The following is a 23410-nucleotide window of genomic DNA, read 5'->3' on the forward strand; positions in this document are numbered from 1 at the left end:
AGAGTAAACTTTTTAAGTTTATTGATTTATTTTGAGAGACAGAGACAGCATGAGTGGGGGAGGGGCAGAGAGAGAGGGAGAGGGAGAATCCCTCCTCGCTGTCATTGCAGAGCCCATGTGGGACTCGTACTCACGAAACCGTGAGATTATGACCTGAGCTGAAACCAAGAGTCAGATGCTTAACTGATGAGCCACCCAGGTGCCCAAGAGTAAACTTTCTTTTAAAAGGGTAAAAATTCAAACAGCATTAAATATTTATCACCTAACGTCATCAACTTAAACAAATAGAACATTTTTCTTTCCATACCTTCAGGGGGTCTCTGCAACTGGGATTTCCGATAAAACAACATGTAGGCACTTTCTTTACCCTGAAACTGCTGTTCAATATCTTTTTCCTTGATTGGTTGGACTTTGGAATCATTTATATCAAACCAGTGGGGACAGGAGTTTCTGTCATTTAATCCTGGGGATTCTGAAGTATGCATCTGGAGAAGGTGTTGATCCTTCTTTTGAAAATCGGACTCAGCCTGGAGAGAACCATTCTTCAAGAGACTAACTGTATTTTCATCTGAACTGAGCAGAAATATCTGAGAATGAAGCTGTAAGAACTACAGAGAGACAAAAAACAAATACTAAGGTTAATAAAAAAAATTTTTTTAAATAAAAAACTACATCTTCCTTTCTGTGACTAAATATTTGAACTTCACCTTTATTTTTGGCCTACCCAGCTAAGAAGGGAAAAAAAAAAAAAAATCCGTTTGAGTCCTGATGAGACATTTAATAACAGTCAGAGTGCTCTCCTTTAAACGGTCTAATAGTCACATCAAGGGAGAAAGCTGCCGTGCCACAAGCCAAAAAATACTTTAATTATACCTCAATAACACTAGTTTTGAAAAGTACTTTACTAAAATAGATTAGGCAGAACAAACACTTTTGAGATGTTTCAAACAGTATAAACAGAGCATAAAACAAAGGCAATCACGACAGTGAAACGTTACGGAAGAGAATTTCAAAACTAGTGACTCAGACAAACTCTCTCTGAGTAATAAAGGAATAAAGTAATAAAGGAGTAAAGTAATAATCATAAGCTGAAATTGTCATTTAACATGGACTAAACTGAATGTTGTCTGTCCAGGAAGCTGACAGGTTAGCTCACGAAATCAAAGCACAGAAGGCTTAAGTCTTAATCCTAAAAACTATTAATCAAGTTCTCGCTAAAGGGTTAGAAAGAAAAAACCATTCTTTCCTCGTTGCCTATCCCCTCTTTCAGCCCTACTCTTGTCCCTTCTCGCTCCCTGATTGCTGTGTGGCCTTGCATCTTCTTGCCTCACAGCACAAAGTTACTTTATGCAGGAAACCACCTGGGAGGTATGCACAACATCTGCTTAGTCCATCAGTCAATATGGAAAGGTGACTCTCTCATTTTCCACTTGGAAAGAATGAATGTGCAGCAATGCCAACTCTCTCATCAAAGTAGGATGGTATAGGGGCGCCTGGGTGGCGCAGTCGGTTAAGCGTCCGACTTCAGCCAGGTCACGATCTCGCGGTCCGTGAGTTCGAGCCCCGCGTCGGGCTCTGGGCTGATGGCTCAGAGCCTGGAGCCTGTTTCCGATTCTGTGTCTCCCTCTCTCTCTGCCCCTCCCCCGTTCATGCTCTGTCTCTCTCTGTCCCAAAAATAAATAAACGTTGAAAAAAAAAAAATTAAAAAAAAAAAAAAACTATTTAAAAAAAAAAAAAAAAAAAAAAAAAAAAAAAGTAGGATGGTATCACCAACAGAAGGGAATGAGTATATGACCCAGACAGTATTGTTAACACTGTGTATAAAAGATAGTAAAACAGTTTTGTAGCTAATTTGTTTAGGTACAATCAAATAACAGTTTGAAAACTTTGAGTAATGAACTTTCTGGTTAGCCATTTTTTTCTTTGTTTAATAACTGAGGATTAATTCTTTTAAGCCTCAAACTTGGCACAATCTGGTCCCAGTAACAGCAGAGAACTTTTATTGGACTAACTCTCCTGATAAGAAATGATAAACTCTAGACAAAATAATGAAATCAAATGTTTGGAGAGTAACCAAAAACAGGCATAAAACAGGGGACATAATCCTTCAAAGGGAAGCAAACTCGATGAGTTTTGCATTAACCCACTGCTTCCCAGTTTGTAGCAGTAGAGGGGTTCAAGCAAAGGGCAGGAGTCTTACTGAGCCAAGGAAACAGAATTTGAACATGCCAGAGAGGCTAGAAAGTGAAAGAGCCGTATAAAGGAGCCTCAGGGGCGCCTGGGTGGCGCAGTCGGTTGGGCGTCCGACTTCAGCCAGGTCACGATCTCGCGGTCCGTGAGTTCGAGCCCCGCGTCGGGCTCTGGGCTGATGGCTCAGAGCCTGGATCCTGTTTCCGATTCTGTGTCTCCCTCTCTCTCTGCCCCTCCCCTGTTCATGCTCTGTCTCTAACTGTCCCAAAAAATAAATAAACGTTGAAAAAAAAATTAAAAAAAAAAAAAAAAAAAAAAGGAGCCTCAAATCCACTCCAAATCCCCCTAGAATCCTTGGCTGACTCCTGAACAGTATATGCACAATCCCAGATACACAAAACCCCACAGGAAGCAACAGCTGATAGATTCTATCTGAGCAGAGACTTTAGCATCCTGCTGCTGGATAGAAGAACGTGAAACTAAGGTCCTGGCAAGTTAGAGGAGTATGACAAACATCTCAGGCTTTCCACTGAAATCCTACAAGGGCCATGCCTTAGGCTGGGGGCTGGCAAACTTGTAAAAGGTTGGACAGTAAACACCTTAGGCTTTGTGAACTTAAGAGGCGAACTTGAGGACATTATTTATGTAGGCACCTATGTAGCTTTTTTTTTTTTTTTTTTTTTTTTCAACGTTTATTTATTTTTGGGACAGAGAGAGACAGAGCATGAACGGGGGAGGGGCAGAGAGAGAGGGAGACACAGAATCGGAAACAGGCTCCAGGCTCCGAGCCATCAGCCCAGAGCCCGACGCGGGGCTCGAACTCACGGACCGCGAGATCGTGACCTGGCTGAAGTCGGACGCTTAACCGACTGCGCCACCCAGGCGCCCCTATAGCTTTTTAAAATAAATAACCATTTAAAAATGCAAAGAGAGTTCTTAGCTCAGGGCTGTACAAAAACAGGCAGTGGCCATATTCTGGTAACCTCTGTCTTAAGAGGGAGGACCAGGCATGTCTCAGGACTAATAGCAACACTGCAATAGGCCCACCCTACAAACTGTAAAATGAAGCTACCAGAGGATCAAGACGATTCAAAGGTAATTTAACAGCCTGGTATGACATACTGTGAAACTCTTTAGAGAACGGCACCCATAGGCAATATAAGATTAAATGACATGCAAACAGGACAGTGTTTTTCATAATCAAGAGATGACACGGTCAATTCACAAGAGAAAAAAAAAGTTAATAGAAATAGACCCAGAAACGATCCAGACATTATGATACCGAGAAATTATTACAAACACTTAATTTATATAGCTTAATAAAGCCAATTAGACTTTCAAAAATGTATTTAATTTATAAGAAAGGATGAACAGAGTGGGTTCAGATAGGGAGTTTCAGTGGAGAAACGGACACGCTCCATTACAGCTAAGTGGAAATTCTAAAGCTGAAAAATACAGTATCTAAACAAAAAGTTCACTAGCTGGGCTTAATGGAAGACTAGATATAGCAGGAGAACCAATGACCTTGAAGATGAAGCAATGTAAATTATCCAAATTGAAGGAGAGGTAAAAATTTTCAGAAAAAGAAAAAAAAAAAACCCAGTTATCTAACATCTGTGAGGAAATCCAGAATGTTCTAATACATATGTAACTGTAGTCCCAGAAGGAGAAGAGAGATAATGGGGCAGACGATAAATTAAGAAGACAGTGGCCAAAACTGAAGAAAGACTTTAAGTTACAGATACAAAAAACTTAGCAAATACAAAGCAATAAACACAAAGAATACCATACTGAGACACATTATTGTTAAACTGCTAAAACCATGGGGGGCCTGGGGGGCCCAGTCGGTAAGGGCCAACTCTTGGTTTCAGCTTAGCCATAAAACACTGCCCTGACAGTGTGAAGCCTGCTTGGGATTTTCTCTCCCTTCTCTCTCTCTGCCCCTCTCCAACTCACACTTTGTCTCTCTCAAAATAAATTTTAAAAATAACAAAAATAAATAAATAAATAAACTGCTAAAAATCAAAGAAAGAGAAAAAAAATCTTAAAAGCTGGCAGAGAAAAGGACACATTACGTTCAAGTCACGGAACCAAAATAATGGGAGCCAAAACATAATGGAGTGTCATCTTTAAGGTACTGAAAGGAAAAAACAAAAACCAAAAGCTATAAAACCAGAATTTTATATCCTGCAAAAATATCCCTTAAAAAAACTGAAGACAAAATAACAATTTCAATCAAACGAGCCAAGAATATTTTCACCAAGACTCGAAGAGGGACATTCTCAAAAGACTTGAAGTTCTATTACATTCCAGGGCAGTGATACCAGATGCACGGCTGAATGTGCAAGAACCAGTGAACACCAGAATGGATAAGCATAAAACACGATTTTTTCATTCAGTTTTTTAAAAAGTTGCTTGGGGAGCCTGGGTGGCTCAGTCACTTAGGCCTCCGACTTCAGCTCAGGTCTCTATCTCACAGTGCTGGAGTTTGAGTCCCACCTCGGGCTCTGTACTAATAGCTCAGAGCCTGGAACTTGCTTCGGATTCCGCGTCTCCCTCGCTCTCTGCCCCTCCCCCATTCGTGCTCTGTCTCTTTCTCAAAAAAATAAACATTAAAAAAAAAGCTGCCTGAGTGTTTAAAGCAAAATTTAATAATAATAAAAATAAATAACGTAGAGTGGAGTTTACCTGTAATGGTAAAACATAAGACAACAGCAGAAATGCAATTACACCACTGTGAGCATGTTACACTGTTCATGAAGTGGTGTGCCATGAATCTGTAATTGGTAATACGGACTTACGTATAATATGATCCCTAGAATAAAAAAACCTACAGAAATACAGTTATTAGCCAACAGAGGAGATAAAGATGAAACACTAAAAATCACCTGATTAATCTAAAAGGTAAGTAAGAAGGAGCAAAAAACCTCGATGGTAAATTCAAACTCAACCATATTAATGCATTAAAACCAAATGGACTACACATTCTAATTAAAAGAAACTTATCAAACTATTATCTGATAGAAAACAAACAGCATAGAAGAATCAACACATACAAAGTTACTTTCTTAAAGAGTTTAATAGATGTGATGAACCCCTAGCAAGACTGATGAAAGAGAAAGCCGAAACACCCAAATTATCAAGATCAGAAATGAACCAGGGAACATCCGATCCTATGGACAGTAAGAAGGTAACACGGTAATATTTCAAACAACTTTATGCTAACAAATTATGCTTTAAATAAAAGGAGAGATTACTTAAAAATCACAATTATCCCAAATAAAAAAGAGCCAACTTCACCCTGCAAGAGACACACTTATATAAAAAAGCTTGCAAGGTTACATCAATACTAGACAAGGTAAATTTCAAGGCAAGGAATATTAGCAGAGATAAAGGAAGGGCACTGTATGTCAGGAGGCCATAAAAATCCAAAATGTGTATGCACCTAATGGTATCACTTCAGAGTACATGAAGTAAAGTTGTCCAAAGTAAAAGGGGGAGGGAGAAATCCACCATTGTAGCTAGATATTTAAACCAAAAGACACAACCAAAAGACAGAAAAATTAGTAAGGACAGAGAAGAAAACAGAACACTATCTACCAATGTGACACAGTTGACATTTACAAAATATATCCAGCAACTGCAGAAAATAACTTTTATGGTAAATTCTGAATATTCAGCAACACAGACCATATTCTGAGGTGTGGAACAAATCTCAATAAATTCAAAAGAATTAAAATCAGGGAGAGCATGTTCTCAAGAGTACAATGGAATTAACTAGAAATCAATTTATGGATATAACAAAAAGATAAAAAGAAATCCCCAAATATCTGGAAATTAAGCAACACATTTACACACACACACACACACACACACACACACACACACACACACACACCACAAGGGAGATTGCAAAATATTTTGAACAGAATGATAAAGAAAACATGTCAGATTTGGCTGCAGCTAAATTAGTGCTGAGAAGGAAATTGACAGCTTTAAAAGCATCTATTAAAAGGAAGGTCTAAGGGCGCCTGGGTGGCTCAGTCGGTTGAGTGTCCAACTCTTAATTTCGGCTCGGGTCATGTTCTCATGGGTTCATGGGTTTGAGCCCCAAGTTGTGCTCCATGCTCTATGCTGGCAGTGCAGATCCTGCTTGGGATTCTCTCTCTCTCTCTCTCTCTCTCTCTGCCCCTCCCCTGCTCATACTCGCTCACTCTCTCAAAATAAATAAGTAAACAAACATTTTAAAAAAGGAAGGTTAAAAGCAACTCAGATACCAACCCAGGAAACTAGAAAAAAGTTGATCAAATTAAATCCCAGAGGAAAAAGGAAGGAAATAATTAAAAACAAGAGCAGAAATCAATGAAACAGAAAAGAGATGATCCATAGAGAAAATCAAAAGAGGCAAAAGTTTTTGAAAAAGTTTAATAAACCTGATAAACCCCAAGCAAGACTGATGGAAAAAAGTGAGAAAATACAAATTACTAATATTAGGAATGAAAAAAAGGAAACAACTTCAGGTTCTATAGACACTACAGAAAACACAAAATATTGTGAATAATTTTATGCTAATAAATTTGACATCACAGATAAAGGAACAAACTCCTTAAACAACAAAATTTTCCAAAATAATGCAAGAAGAAAAAATCTAAAGAACTCTACAATCAAACAAATTTAAACTATAATTAAAAAACCTTACTCCAAAAAAATTTCAGGTCTCAACGGAACAGAAAGCCCAGATGTAAAACCACAATTATATGGCCAATTAATCTTTGACAAAGGAGGCAAGAATATGCAATGGGAAAAAGACAGTCTCTTTAACAAATGGTACTGGGAAAACTGAACAGCCACATGCAGATGAATGAATGTGGACCACTTTCTTACACCATACACAAAAATAAAATGGATTAAGGACCTAAATGTAAGACCTGAAATCATAAAAATCGTAGGAAAGAGCACAGGCAGTAATTTCTCTGACACTGGTTGTAGCAACATCCTTCTAGGTATGTCTCCTGAGGCAAGGGAAACAAAAGCAAAAATCAACTATTGGGGCTACATCAAAATAAAAGGCTTCTGCACAGCAAAGAAAACCAACAAAACTAAAAGACAACCTACCGAATGGGAGAAGATATTTGCAACTGACATATCTCTGATAAAGGGTTAATATCCAAAATATGTTAAAAAACTATATAATGCAAACACCAAAAAACCCCACCAAATAATCCAATTAAAAATGGACAGAAGACATGAACAGACATTTCTCCAAAAACATACAAATGGCCAATAGATGCATGAAAAGATGCTTAACATCACTCATCATCAGGGAAATGCAAATCAAAACCACAATGAGATATCACCTCATACCTGTCAGAATGGCTAAAATCAAAATCTCAAGTGTTGGCGAGGATGTGGAGAAAAAGGAATCCTCGTAAACTGTTGGTGGGAGCTCAAACTGGCACAGCCACTGTGGAAGACAGCATGGAGGCTCTTCACAAAGTTAAAAACAGAACTACCCTACGATCCAGTAATCACGCTACTGGGTATTTACCCAAAGAATAAGAAAACACTAATTCAAAGGGATATAGGCACCCCTGTATTTACTGCAGCGTTATTTACAAGAGCCAAACTATGGTAGCAGCCAAGTGTCCCCATTAATAGATGAATGGATAAAGATGTGGTACTTATATACAACGGAATATTATTCAAATGAAATCTTGCCTTTGCAACAACATGGATGGAGCTAGAGGCTATTATGCTAGGTGAAGTCAGTCAAAGACAAAAACCATATGATTTCACTCATGTGGAACTGAAGAAACAAAACAAAACAAAAAACAGAAGAAATGAGCAAAGGAAAAAAAGAGACAAACCACGAAAAACAGACTCTTAATGAGAGTGAACAAACTGGTGGTTACCAGAGGGGAGGTGGCTGGGGGGATGGGTGAAACAGGTGAAGGGGATTAAGAGTGTACTTATGAAGAACACTGAGAATACAGGGAACTGTTGAATCACTATATTGCACAGCTGAAACTAATATTAACACCGTATGTTACTTACACTGGAATTAAATAAAATACAATTTCAGGTCTCAATAGCTTCATCAAACATTTAAGAAAAAAAGTATCAATCTGAGAGAATTCCTCCAAAAATATAAAAAAAGGAGTATTTTCCAACTTCTGAGTCCTATATAACCTTGATACTAAAATCTGACAAAGACTTTACAAAAAAAGAAAATCAAGACTCATATCTCTCATAAATGCAGACACGAAAATCCCGAATATGAGCTAAATGAAGATAGCAATATAGAGAGTATCATGACAAAGTGGGATTATTCTCAGAAATATAAGATTTGTTTAACATTAAAAAGGTCAATCAATGGAATTCATCACATTAACAGAAAAAAAGGTGTATAAGACAAAAAAACCCCACAAAACTGAGTCAACATTTGATAAAATCCAACCTCTACTCAAGATGAAATGATCAACTATGAATTAAAAGCTAACTCCCTCAAAATTACAAAAGGTATTTATATTTTTCTTTTAAGTATTCTGTTTATTTTCGACAGAGAGAGAGAGAGAGAGGAAAAGGGAGGGAGAGAGGGAGGGAGGGAGGAAGGGAGGAAAGGGGAGAGGGAGTGGGGGAGAGAAGATCTAAAGGGCGCTCTGTGCGCAAAGCAGAACCCAATGTGGGGCTTGAACTCACGAACTATGAGATCATGACCTGAGCTGAAGGCAGACGCCCAACCGACTGAGCCACCCAGGTGCCCCAGGGTATTTATATTTTTTAAAAATCTGCACAATATCATACTCAAGAGTAAAATACCGAGACACTGACCCAATTATTTTTTGTTTTTTGTTTTCTTAAAAATTTTTAATATTTATTTTCGAGAGAGGGAGAGAGACAGAGCACAAGTGGGGGGGGGGGGTCAGAGAGAAGGAAACACAGAATCTGAAGCAGCCTCCAGCCTCTGAGCTGTCAGCACAGAGCCCGACGTGGGGCTCAAATCCACGAACCATGAGATCATGACCTAAGCAGAGGTTGGAAGCTTAACTGAGCCACCCAGGGGCCCTTACCCAATTGTTTTAAAGGAAAACCTGGGGTGGGGGGGGGGGAGTTAAGATGGTGGAGTAGTAGGGGGAACCTGGCCTTGCCTTGTTCCTCGAAAACAGCTAGATCAACATCAAATGATTCTGAATTCATACCTAGAAAATCAATCGGAGGATAAAGAGAACGCGCATCTTGAGGGAGAAAATGTGGCAGGTGCAGGTGCAGTGACATGAATTAGGGGACAGAAGAGCTGTGGTGCATGGAAGGGCGGAAGCCCTTTTTGCGGAGAGGAAAGGGAGAGGGGTTAGAGACACCTCATGGGGTTCGTGCAAGAAAAGCACTCCTCCAAACCCAGTGACTGGGGAATCAGGAGGAATGGACTATATCACCAGTTTCTGCAGAGTGGAACTCAAAGCTGGAGGTTATCCGAGTCTACAGCATTCACAGGAGTTGATCTCGGTGGGCAGCTGTGCTCCTGGGGAGGAGGAGGGCAAAGGCCTGGGAGAGGACAGTGGAGTGTGGGGATGCCCCAGGTTATACTGGGAGAGAACGTTGCATTTCCTGGAGTGCATTAGGAAGAGAATATATTGCCTCTTCAAGGACAAAAGACCTGGCTGGCGCCTTTGAGCAGCCGTTCAGCACCAGGGGACAAAGGTGCAAACAGAGGGTGGATAACCTGGCCGCAGCTTTTTGCTGTGTTTCACCATATACTCCAGGCACCTGCTCGGCCGTGCGACTGCTTTTCTGGGACAGGCCGGCACCAGGCGCAGCGCTGCAAGAGTGCGAGGCTCCCTGGAGGGGAGTGGATCCAGCGTGTGGAGGGTCCTTTAAAATTTGGAGTTCCGAATCCTAGCTGCGTGCCAAAGATAACCACAAGAGATAAACCAAAGGCTGTGTGTTGACGGCCTGGGCACAGAAGGGTTGAGAGCAGGGATCTGACAGAAACCTGGGACACAGGAGGGGAGATTGTTCGCTGGTCTGTGAGGACTCCCTGAACAGTGGCAGATGTGAGTTCCCCTCTCCTCTCTGGGGAAGAGAGCAAGGTGACACCATCTTTCTCCGCCCACCAGCAAGGCCAGCACAGCGCCCCCACCAGCGGAAGGTGGAACTGCTTACACCAAACCACACACCCTGTCCCCTACAGGCGCATCTTTTTTTTTTTTTTAATGTTTTATTTTTGAGAGAGAGAGAGAACCAGCGCAAGTCGGGGAGGGGCAGAGAGAGGGGGACAGAAAATCTGAAGCGGGCTCTGCACGGACAGCAGTGAGCCTGATGTGGGTCTTGAACTCTGAAACCATGAGATCATGACCTGAGCCAAAGTCGGAGACTCAACTGACTGAGCCACCTAGGTGCCTAGGTGCCCCTGCAGGTGCAGCTTTACTAGGGCAGGTCTGACTGTGAGCCAGCACGGCGAGACTCTCCCCGAGGACCAGCACGCCCCCCAGCCCCACATGCACCAAGTCTATGGAACATAAAGTGCTCTGAAGCATCACCTTCAGTTCTGGGGGAAACAGGACCAGGTTTTTTTTTTTGTTTTGTTTTGTTTTTTTTGAATCGGGCTTACAGTTATTTGTTCATTTGTTTTTTCGTTTCCTTTTCTTGTTGTCTGGATCAGGCTTTTTATTTTTTTCCCCTTTCCTTCTTTTTTTTGGAACTAGGCTTACAATTTTTTGTTGTTTTGTTTCTTTTCTTTTTTTGAATCAGGCTTTTTAAAAAAATCAGTCTTATTTTAACAAACAAATCAAAGCACACCTAGTTAAAGGTCCAAATGCTCCCCACTGCAAGCAAGGATGAACTCTGTGTAGGACTAACCTGGGGGAAAGAGCAGCCAAATCACAAAGCAGAGTGCACACAGCATACACCGGAGCACTTCCTGAAGCGCTACGGCTGGGCAGCCCGGACATGACCCCTTTTCTTAACATAGCATTACTCTCAGCAGCAGGACATGTAAGCTTTCGTAACATGCAAAAAACAGAAACCTAGACAAAATGGCAAGGTGGAGGAATTCTCCCCAAAAGAAGTATCAAGAAGAAACCACAGCCAGGAATTTGCTCACAAAAGATATAAGCAATATATCTGAACAAGAATTTAGAACAACAGTCATAATAATACTAGCTGGGCTTGAAAAAGCATAGAAGACACCAGAGAAACCCTTGCTGCAGAGATAAGAGACCTAAAAATCAGGCTGAAATAAAAAATGCTAACTGAGATGCAAAACTGACTGGATGTATTCACAAGGAAGATCAAAGCAGCAGGGGAACGAATAGGTGACACAGAAGATAAAACTATGGAAATAATGAAGCTGAAAAGAAGAGGGAAATAAAACCACTACATCACAAATACAGACTTGGGGAATTCAGCAATCCATAAAGTGCAATAATATCCGTTTCATAGGAGTTCCAGAAGAAGAGCAGGAAAAAGGGACAGAAGGTTTATTTGAACAAATTATAGCTGAGAACTTCCCTAATCTGAGGAAGGAAACAGGCATTCAAGTCCAAGAGGCACACAGAGCTCCCCTCAAAAATCAGCAAAAAAACTCAGAGCACCTGGGTGGCTCAGTCAGTTGAGCGTCCGACTTGGGCTCAGGTCATGATCTCGCAGTTTTTGAGTTCAAGCTCCACGTTGGGCTCTGTGCTGACAGCTCAGAGCCTGGAGTCTGCTTTGGATTCTGTGTCTCCCTCTCTCTACCCCTTCCCTGCTCTGTCTCTCTCTCTGTCTCTCAAAGATGAATAAACGTTAAAAAAAAAAATCAGCAAAAAACAGGTCAACATCAAGACATACCACAGTAACACTTGCAAAACACAAAGATAAAGAGAGAATTCTGAAAGCAGTTAGGAACACAACGTCCTTAACCTACAAGAGCAGACACATAAGGTTAGCAGACCTGTCCACAGAAACCTGACAGGCCAGAAGGGAGTGGCAGGAAATATTCAATGTGCTAAATGGGAAAAATATGCAGCCAAGAATCGTTTATCCAGCAAGGCTGTCATTCAGAATAGAAGGAGAGATAAAGAGCCTCCAAGACAAGCAAAAACTAAAGGAGTTTGTGAACACTAAACCAGCTCTGCAAGAATTACTAAAGGGGACCCTTAGACAGGGAAAGAGAGACCAAAAGCAACCAAGACTAGAAAAGAACAGAGGCAATCCACAGAATCAGAAACTTTACAGGTAATACAATGGCACTAAATTCATATCTATTGATAATTATTCTGAACGTAAGTGGACTAAAATGTTCCAATCAAAAGACACAGGGTATCAGAATGGTCACAAAAACAAGACCCATCGATATGCTGACTCACAAAAGACTCATTTTACACCCACAGACACCTCCAGATTGAAAGTGAGGGGTGGAGAACCATTTCTCATGCTAACGGACATCAAAAGGAAGCTGCAGTAGCCATACTTAGGCAAACTAGATTTCAAATCAAAGACTATCATAAGAGATGAAGAAAGGCACTAGATCATAATAAAAGAGGCTATCCAACAAGAAGATCTAACTACTAAATCTTTATGCCCCTATCTTGAAAGCAATCAAATGTACAGGTCAATTAATAACAAACTTAAAGAAGCTTGCTGATAACAACACAATAAAAGTAGGAGACTTTAACACCCCACTTGCAGTAATGGGCAGATCATCTAAGCAGAAGATCAACAGGGAAACAGGCTTTGAATGATACACTGGACCAGATGCACTTAACAGATATAATCAGAGCATTTCATCCTAAAGCAACAGAATACACACTCTTTTCGAGTGCACATGGAACATTCTCCAGAAGAGATCACATGGTGGGTCACAAATCATGCCTGAACCAGTACAGAAAGACTGAGGTCCTTACCATGCATATTTTTAGACCACAACACTATGAAACTTGAGGTCAACCATAAGAAAAAATTGGGGAAGCCCTCAAATACATGCAGGTTAAAGAACATCTTACTAAAGAATGAATGGATTAACCAGGAAATTAAAGAAGAAATTAAAAAAATAAATGGAAGCAAATGAAAATGAAAACACGACAGTCCAAAACCTTTGGGATGCAGCAAAGGTGGTCGTAAGAAGTAATATATATTGTAATACAGGCCCTTCCTCAAGAAGCAAAAGTGTCAAATACACAACCTAACCTTACACCTAAAAGAACTGGAAAAAGAACAGCAAGTAAAGATGAGAGTAGAGACAAATGATACAGAAACCAAAAAACCAGTAGAACAAATTGATCAATGAAACTAGGAGCTGGTACTTTGAAACAATTAAAAAAACTGATAACCCCCCTAGCCAAATTTATCAAAAATAAAAGAGGACCTGGGGCGCCTGGGTGGCGCAGTCGGTTAAGCGTCCGACTTCAGCCAGGTCACGATCTCGCGGTCCGTGAGTTCGAGCCCCGCGTCGGGCTCTGGGCTGATGGCTCGGAGCCTGGAGCCTGTTTCCGATTCTGTGTCTCCCTCTCTCTCTGCCCCTCCCCCGTTCATGCTCTGTCTCTCTCTGTCCCAAAAATAAATAAACGTTGAAAAAAAAAAAAATTTAAAAAAATAAATAAATAAATAAAAGAGGACCCAAACAAATAAAATCACAAATGAAAGAGAACACAACCAACACCACGGAAATACAATTATAAAAGAATATTATAAGCAATTACATGCCAACAAATTTGGCAATCGAGAAGAAATGGATAAATTCCTAGAAACATATAAATGACCAAAACTGAAACAGGAAGAAATAGAAAATTTGAATAGACTCATAACCAGCAAAGAAACTGAATCAGAAATACAAGATCTCCCAAAAAACAAGAGTCCAGGGACAGATGGCTTCCCAGGGAAATTCTACCCAATATTGAAAGAAGAATTAATACTTACTATTCTGAAACTGTTCCAAAAAATAGAAATGGAAGGAAAACTTCAAACTCCTTCTATAAGGCTAGCATTACCTTCATTCCAAAACCAGACAAAGACCCCACTAAAAAGGAGAATTACAGACCAATTCCCTGATGAACATGGATGCAAAAATTCTCAACAAGATCCTAACAAATCCAACAGTACATTAAAAGGATTATCCACCACAATCAAGTGAGATTTATTCCCGGGCTGCAGGGGTGGTTCAGTGTCTGCAAATCAATTAACGTGATACACACCTTAATAAAAGAGAGGATAAGAACCACATGATCCTCTCGATAAATGCAGAAAAATCATCTGACAAAATATAGCATCCATTCTTGATAAAAACCCTCAAGAAAACTGGGACAGAAGGAACATACCTCAACATCATAAAAGGCCATATACAACAGACCCGTATCATCCTCAATGGGGAAAAACTGAGAGCTTTTCCCCTAAGTTCAGGAACACAACAGGACGTCCACTCTCACCATTGTTGTTCAACATAGCACTGGAAGTCCTAGCCTCAGCAATCAGACAACAAAAAGAAATAAAAGACATCCAAATTGTCAAGGAAGAAGTCAAACTTTCACTCTTCACAGATGACAGGATACTCTATGTGGAAAACCTGAAAGACTTCACCAAGAACTTCACTGCTAGAACTAATTCAGCAAGGTTGCAAGGATATAAAATCAATGGACAGAAATCTGTTGCATTTCTATACACCAATAATGAAGCAGCAGCAGGAGAAATCAAGGAATCAATCCCATTTACAACTGCACCAAAAACCATAAGATACCTAGGAATAAACCTAACCAAAGAAGTAGAAGATATGTACTCTGAAAAGTTTACAACACTTATGAAAGAAATTGAAGACACAAAGAAGTGGAAAAACATCCCGTGCTCATGGACTGGAAGAACAAATATTGTTAAAATGTTGATAGCACCCAAAGCAATCTACACCTTCAACGCAATCCCGATCAAAATAGAACCAGCATTCTTCTCAGAGCTAGAACACACAATCCTAAAATTTGTATGGTACCACAAAAGATCCCGAATAGCCAAAGTAATGTTGAAAAAGAAAACCAAAGCTGGAGGCGTCACAATTCTGGACTTCAAACTGTATCACAAAGATGTAATCATCAAGACACAATGGTATTGGCACAAAAACAGACACATAGACCAATGGAACAGAAAAGGGAACCCAGAAATGGACCCACAACTATGTTGTCAGCTAATCTCTGATAAAGTGGGAAAGAATATCTAATGGAAAAAAGTCTCTTCAACAAACAGTGTTGGGAAAACTGGACAGCGACATGCAGAAGAATGAAACTGGACCACTTCTTACACAATACACAAAAAATAAACTCAAAATGGATGAAAGACCTAAATGTGAGAGGAGGAAAACATCAAAATCCCAGAGGAGAACACAGGCAGCAACCTCTTTGACCTTGGCTATAGCAACTTTTAACTAGACACATCTCCGGGGGCAAGGGAAACAAATGCAAAAATGAGCTCTTGGGACTTCATCAAGATAAAAAGCCTCTGCACAGCAAAGGAAATAATCAACAAAACTAAAAGGCAATCCACAGAATGGGAGAAGATATTTGCAAATCTGATAAAGGGTTAGTATCCAAAACCTATAAAGAAATTACCAAACTCAACACTCCCAAAACAAACAATTCAGTTAAGAAATGGGCAGAAGACATGAATAGACATTTCTCCAAAGAAGACCTACAAATGGCTAACAGACACATGAAAAATGCTCAACATCACTCATCATCAGGGAAACACAAATCAAAATCACAATGAGATACCACCTCACACCTGTCAGAATGACTAAAATTAACAACTCAGGAGACAACAGACATCGGCAAAGATGCAGAGAAAGGGGAACCCTCCTACCCTGTCAGTGGGAACGCAAACTGGTGCAGCCACTCTGGAAAACAGTATGGAGGTTCCTCAAAAAATTACAAATAGAACTAACCTATGACCCAGCAATTGCATTACTAGGTATTTATCCAAAGGATAAGAAAAATACTGAATCAAAGGGGCACGTGCACCCCAATGTTTATAGCACTACTATCAACAAAAGCCAAACTGCAGAAAGAGCCCAAATGTCCACTGACTGATCAATGGATAAAAAAGATGTGGTGTAAACACACACACACACACACACACACACACACACACACACACACACACACAGGAATACTACTGAGCCATCAAAAAGAATGAAATCTTGTCATTTGCAACGACGTGGATGGAACTGAAGTATATTAGGCTAAGTGAAATAAGTCAGTCAGAGAAAGACAAATATTGTATGATTTCACTCATACGTGGAATTTAAGAAAACAAAACAGATGAACATAGGGAAAGGGAAGGAAAAATAAAATAAGATGAAAACAGAGAAAGAGGCAAACCATGAGAATCTTACCTACAGAGAACAAACCGAGGGTTGCTGGAGGGGGTGTTGTGTGGGGGATGGGCTAAATGGGTGACGGGCATTAAGGAGGGCACTTGTGATGATGCTGTTGTATTAAAAGCCCTTCTTTGGGGCGCCCGGGTGGCGCAGTCGGTTAAGCGTCCGACTGCAGCCAGGTCACGATCTCGCGGTCCGTGAGTTCGAGCCCCGCGTCGGGCTCTGGGCTGATGGCTCAGAGCCTGGAGCCTGCTTCCGATTCTGTGTCTCCCTCTCTCTCTGCCCCTCCCCCGTTCATGCTCTGTCTCTCTCTGTCCCAAAAATAAATAAACGTTGGAGAAAAAAAAAAAAAAAAGCCCTTCTTTTTCTGCTTACTTCTTGATTCTATAAATTATTTGATTTGATAACTTAATAAGTAACTTAACTGAATTTTAACCATTCAATAAAAAAAGTGATTTTATTTTCACCTAATTCAAATTTCCTTTGCAAAGCGATCATAATAAAATTTCCCGGGATGGGACCTCCTATACAGATGCCACGTATTACCTTTCGCAGTGGTCCATACTGTTTTCTGTACTTCTTGTTCCAAGATATTCCTATCTTTTTCAAGAGTTTCTGGCCCAGCTGATCAACAGGAATCAGATTACTCTCCTCCTTGTGAAAGAAACACAAGATCATTTAGGAAAATCTGATGAGATGTAAATGTAACATTTACAAGTTCAAAGGGGCCAATAGGATTATATCTAATTAAATGTGCCTATGACGGCTGAACACGGAAGTGGATTAACCATAACTACTTCAAAATAAAAACAGTTTTTTACAAGTAGATTAAGCCTCAGTTCAGAAAACCTGAATTGCGCTTTCCTGTGCCAAAGTTCAAACATTTAAGGAGCCAATAGCCAAAGAGTATTCTGAGGTTTGGTAAATTCCTGATATTTTATGGGATGTTTACAAGAGATATTTAAGCGCAAAAAAGGATTATCAATATGTTTTCTGAATGTTTCCAGATATAAACCGGTTCTAAAAGGGAACAGGAAGTGACTGTTTGGGGCTGAAATGTACCCCCTCCCCACCCCCACATTCATACATTGACTCCTGAACCTTCGAGATTTCAACTATGACTATATTTGGACAGGACCTTTAAAGAAGCGATTAAGTTAAAAATGAGGTCATTAGGGTGCGTCCTAGTCCAATCTGACTGGTGTCCTTATAAGAAGGAGAAATAATGGACACACAGAGACACTGGGGATGCACATGCACAGAGGAAAGGCCATGTGAAGACACAGCGAGAAGGCAGCCATCTGCAAGCCAAGAAGAGAGGCCTCGGGAGGAAACAAACCTGCCGGCACCTTGATCTTGGACTTCCAGCCTCCAGAGCTGTGAGAAAATAAATTTCTGTTGTTTAAGCCACCCAATCTGTGGTATTCTGTTACGGCAGCTCTAGCAAACTAATACAGTGGCCACAGACCAATGCAGTTAAAGGACTCAGACTAGGTCCGTGGTAAAGAATTAAGAAAAACTGTTCACAGGAATGAATAAATACGTAAAAGGAGACCTACCACCTTTACAACACAGCACTACGCAAACGTTAAAAGTCACATACTTGAGGTATTATCAGTGTATCAGTATTAGGAATGAAAAAGAGGACATAACTTCAGGTATTACGGGCATTAGGAAGGATAACGTGGGAAAATACCAAATTCCAAAACAATATGTAAAGTGAATCCCAATTCCATTCAAAAGGACAGTAGTACCAAAAAACCCCATAACCCAATCCCAATATATATATATGCATAAACACAGAGAAAAAGCAGAATGTAAAAAATATACATCAAAGTATTAACAATAACTGGATATTTGATTTATATTTTTATTATCTTGATATATTTCCTAGTATTTTTTCTCTCAAATTTTCTACCACAAATATGAATTTTTTTATAACCAGAAAGTCTCCAATAAAAAAATTATAAAAATAGACACAGAGAATGTCCCAAAGGAAAAAGACTGTCAACAGTACCAGAATCAGTTCTATCAATGAAATTTCATGTACCTATGTGCATGTCTGTAATACACACACACGAAAATATAAACTCTACCTGTAGTAAGATTGCTTTTAGAATTATCAATGGATCATCGTCAATCTCCTCTTTATTCTGGAGATCTGGTTTACTTTTTTCCTCCTAGAAAGGAAAACAATAAAAAGGTTTCTATCATTACTCCCTTAAAAGGTAATTAACAAAAGAGAAATGTTTGTGCCATGGAAGTTTCAAGAGGGAGAAGGGATAGTAACAGCATCGTAATAACTTATATATACTTTGGAATCAGGCAGACCTGGCTCTGAATTCCAGTTCTGGTTGAATAATCCTGAATAAGCTACTTAATCTCTCGATCATTATCTGCAAATGGAATTATGAGATAAGCCTCCAGCACAACACACGCTCGGCAGGTTCTGACATTCTCCCAGTAAGCACTACCCCAGCTGCACCCTACAAATCTTGACAGGTTGTGGTGAATCACTAGCAAGCTCAGCTTCAGGCTCCCTTCTACTTCCCAGTCGTCTTAAGTTTTCACCCCATTCTATGAAGTTATTTGGGAACATATCAAAATAAGGTATTTTTTTTTTATTGGATTTTTGGTACATGCCATCTTGCAAAAGCATTTTAATTTGACTTAAAACCATAAATACAAATAGACCTAAACAATTAACACAAGACCAAAATACAGAAAGAGTAAAACAATGTGGTACATTAAGTATAATCATCTTTACCAATTACTAAAAATGCTGGATAAAGTAAACTCAACAATAAAAAGCAAAGGCATCTTTTTAAAACACACACTGAATTAGCAAGAGAGTATCAGGGAAACCCTGAGGGAAAAAGTGAAACGGGAATCCAGGGAGGAAATCCAGAGCTGAGGCCTCCAGCCATCCAACCTGGCTGATGCAGCTGCCACTTTGATGCTCATACAGGACATGGTTTAGGAGGCAAAGCCTCAAGACCTCCAAAAGTATGGAGTTGAATGACTGGTTTTCCAAACAACCAGTTTTGCAGTTCTCTGACACCATCTGGGTGTCCTACAATTCAATCCAGTTCTGATACTAACTTCACTCAGTCCCACAGGACTGTCCCCACTTCAGACAACAGCCACAAATGGGGTCCTGCGCAGGGTCCAGGCCACCTGTGCTTTGGCCTGGCTGATTACAAATTCTAGGGTTCCTACAACCCCCACTTCAGGTTTGAGAATTTCCTGGAATAGCTCACAGAACTCAGGAACTTGTACACCCTGTGGACAGGGTGAGGTCGGGAAGGGTCCTGAGTACAGCAGGAACCTCTGTCCCTGTAGAGTCGGGGTGGGCACCCTCCCTGCACATGAACGTGTTCACCAGCCCACAAGCTCCCTTAGTCTCCTTGCTTCAGAATTTTAATCAAAGTTTCAGTATGCAGGCATTACCGATGGACTGAACTCAATCACCAGCCCCTCCCCAGGTCAGGGACTGGGGCTAAAAACACCAACCCTCTAAGCATGTGGTTGGTTGTGCTGCTGATCAGCCCTCATTCGAAGGTATCTAGGTTCCCACCAAGAGTCACCCCATTAGCATTAACTCGGGTATGGTTGAAAGGGGTTCATTATGAATAACAAAAGACAAGCCTATCACTCAGGAAATTTCAAGCTCTATTCCAGGAACCTGGGGCAAAGACAGAATATAAATATGTATTTTTTAATTATACCACATAGACAGACTTCAGCAAAATGCTAGAAACCTGAAAAGAGCCACCCTCTCAGTATAAACATGGCCTAAAAATCCACCCCACAATAAAAAACAATGAGAAACTTGCTTTTACTTTGATACTAGATGAAGGTAGAAAAACACCTCCTCTAAACTTATAATCACAAGTTCCCACTTGGGTTTGTGGCCCACATGGTATGGCTCCAAAACCACTAGGTCAAAGTTAAGGGTTGGAAGGGACCCTAGGCATGTGGTAGAGACAAAAACTTATCTTTCTCAGAGGAAGGCACTTTCAACCTAGCCCATGAATTACTCCAGTAAATCATGTTCTTAAAAAAACCACCAATCAAGCAAGACTACAGTCTAAAATAACAAAATCCCAAGGAAATAGTAGCAGTAGATATCCAAGCAGACCTACAAAGTCTTCAGATACTGCAATTATCAGAATAATAAAATAATATGTTTAAAGACATGACTAAAGAATGAGAGGTTTAAAAATGGTAGAAGAGGAAAGGCAGGCCAGCACTGCCCCTACGTGTCTCGCTGGTGTGGGTAACTGACAGGCTAGGCCCAGTCCTCCTCCACTCTGCCAGTGTCCAACCTTGGCCTTGTCCGGACAGTAGGAACTAGCCCTGGGCTGCCTACTGGGAGTTGTTGTGAAGGCTTCTCTGACCCCTTTCTTCAAATGTGCAAGGTAATATTCAAAGTGATGTCAACAACCATCAATGAAGCAAAAGGTCTCTCCGGAAGCAAAAAGCAGGGGCACCTGGGTGGCTCAGTCAGTTAAGCATTTGACTTTTGATTTTGGCTCAGGTCATTATCTCACGGTTTGTGGGTTTGAGTCCTATGTTGGGCTCAGCACTACCAGCACAGAGCTTGCTTAGGATTCTCTGTCTCTAACCTTCCCCTCCTCTCTCTCAAAATAAACAGGGGGGGGGGAAAAAAAGGAAGCAGAAAGCAAAGATCAGGCTCCCTTTTACAACCAGATCTAGAGTCACATTTTGCAGTTAATGGCCTCCATACTAGAAGAAAAGGGATCATCTTCTAGATACACTAAGGAGGCTAAAATGTTGCCTTTATTATACTATACTATATCATATAATACATAATTATTGTTTTTTAAAGTAAACTCTACCCCCAACGTGGGGCTTGAACTTACAACCCTAAGATCAAGAGTCCCATGCTCTACCAACTGAGCCAGGCAGGCACCCCTGGAAAGCTGACTTTAAACTCATGAAAATTATGTCAGATTGGTCATGAAAGTTATTCCTTTGCAGACAGCAGCTACTAAAGAACTCCATGAACGCAGGGAACGGCTCCTTGAAAGGAAGAAGAAATTGCCAAACTATAAGCAGAAAGAACATGTAGCTATGATTAGAATATTTGGAATCCTATGTCTCTAGGCACAAGCAGTCTCTCAGCATAATGGCAATACAAAGATAAGCAGTGTGCAGATGTACGTATTGAGGTTGAAATTTTTAAAGCATTAATCATTATTTGAACATCACAAAGCTCTGGATGAAAAAACTAGTGATTCTGAAAGAACAAAGGAAAAAATTTAACAAACGGGATGCTTCATAGAAGGCATGAATAGTAAAATATACCAAGCACAAAGGGAAGCATTCTGATTGTTCTTTAAGCCCCAAGAAAGACCTTGCTAAAGTAACAAAGCGTGAAGCGTAGAGAGGCAGTGCAGAGAGCAAAACCAAACGAAAGAATGCCTGTCTCTCTTCCCCAGTCACATAACAGAACCAGGAGAAGAGCCCAATGATGCTAGAAAAGAGCTAATTAACTCTGAGGAAATGAACACAAAAGGGCAGGGATATCCAAGGAAGCACAACCCAAAACGAAGACACGGAAGACAGAATCAATGCTTGAGACACACTACCTCACCACTGCAGGAGTCCACCTCTGTGTGTGACCTCCACGATAAACTTGAAAATGAAACTGCAAAAGAACAAAGACTGATGATAAATCTCATCAACTATAAAAGTGCCGGAAATCAGACAGAGGCTGAAGAAAATCTGCTGTGGGTATTGAGGGGAGCGGAGACACGCTCCCTGCCCTGGCATCTGACCTGTGCAGAAAGTGGGAGTGCTCTCTCGGACTGAAGAGACAGGGCAACACTGGAAAACAAGGTTACACAGACGAGGGCGAAGCTGGAAAAAAGAAGTCAAGACCACGGCGGGCAAGGCAAAGAGAAAAAAAATACATGAACAACCGGTATTTATTGGATCTGTCCTCAAGCTTGTATCAGAAACTAAGAAAAAACCTTCACCATCATCTTTTAGAGAGAAGGGAACTGAGCTAATTTAATTGTCTGAACAGGGTGGGGGGAGAACGGCTGCTTAGAGAACCAGAGGTCTCTGCTACGGGACCCCGGACACTAAAGACAGCAGCATGAAGAAAGGCAGTATGATAAGAATCAGCACAAACTAAGTATGGACACACTGAGGGCTGAATTAGAGCAGATGAGGGCGGAAGAACTTCCCTTCACCTGACTGGGAATGTGCCCAACACCTAACGTCTTGGCAAACGTGGCCAAGCACCTGAGAGTGAGTGATGCTTCCGTGGCGCTCTCGGCCCAGAACGAAATGGAAGGTAACGGACTGGAAAGGGGGTGACAAACCAGTCCTTCTCCAAACATGTCTGCAATATAAGAGGCGTTTAGCGAGATGGTTGGTTGTAAAAATCAATAAACTAATGGTAATTGCATTTCATACGCTAGCCACAAATAGTCCAAGAAATACAAAGTACGGCCACAGCCCCACAGAACATCTTCTTGGTGGAACAGTTTGACTTTTTAAACATCCAAATGCTTTTTAATATCCAAGTACAACTGACAGAGCATCAGAAATGCAGACAGGTGCTCTGGAAACCAAACACCAACAGGTAGAACGTGCATCTGCAACACTGCTGGCACCAAGAGAAGCGATACTACTGCGTGTGGCCAACTATTCACGAACAACCCCAATTGTCTGATCGTCAGGAAGCTGTCGTAAGCATCCTATTCCTACCGTGATGGCTTGTAACTTACATACTGACATTTCACTGTGTTCTAGTTACACGTTAGAAAGCTGGCCAAGAGACTGGGGCTGGTGTGTTACACCTTACGATTTTTCCCACTGCAATTAATTGGAACTAAGACTTCAGTTAGTGCTTTC

At 40.7% G+C, this 23410-nt stretch overlaps 1 protein-coding gene across 10 annotated transcripts in view; it reads right to left on the reverse strand.

Moving 5' to 3' along the window:
• The window catches only part of USP40 (ubiquitin specific peptidase 40), a 90611-nt gene that overhangs the window by 51058 nt on the left and 16143 nt on the right, over window positions 1–23410 (reverse strand). For 9 of the 10 annotated variants that reach the window (XR_006713245.1, XM_045481768.1, XM_045481767.1 and 6 more), the window contains 3 exons: window positions 18616–18699; window positions 17066–17173; window positions 308–608 (listed from right to left, as the gene is read on the reverse strand). Coding sequence is in view for 9 of the 10 variants with exons in the window: in XM_045481768.1 (XP_045337724.1) it covers window positions 308–608; window positions 17066–17173; window positions 18616–18699 (493 nt within the window). In the remaining variant the exon portion in view is untranslated. Of the gene's footprint in view, window positions 1–307; window positions 609–9089; window positions 9095–17065; window positions 17174–18615; window positions 18700–23410 lie in introns of those variants that run through there. The other variant, XM_045481772.1, reaches the window with a different exon arrangement.

The sequence above is a fragment of the Leopardus geoffroyi genome, chromosome C1 (genome assembly GCF_018350155.1).
Source record: "Leopardus geoffroyi isolate Oge1 chromosome C1, O.geoffroyi_Oge1_pat1.0, whole genome shotgun sequence".
Lineage (NCBI taxonomy): Eukaryota > Metazoa > Chordata > Mammalia > Carnivora > Felidae > Leopardus > Leopardus geoffroyi.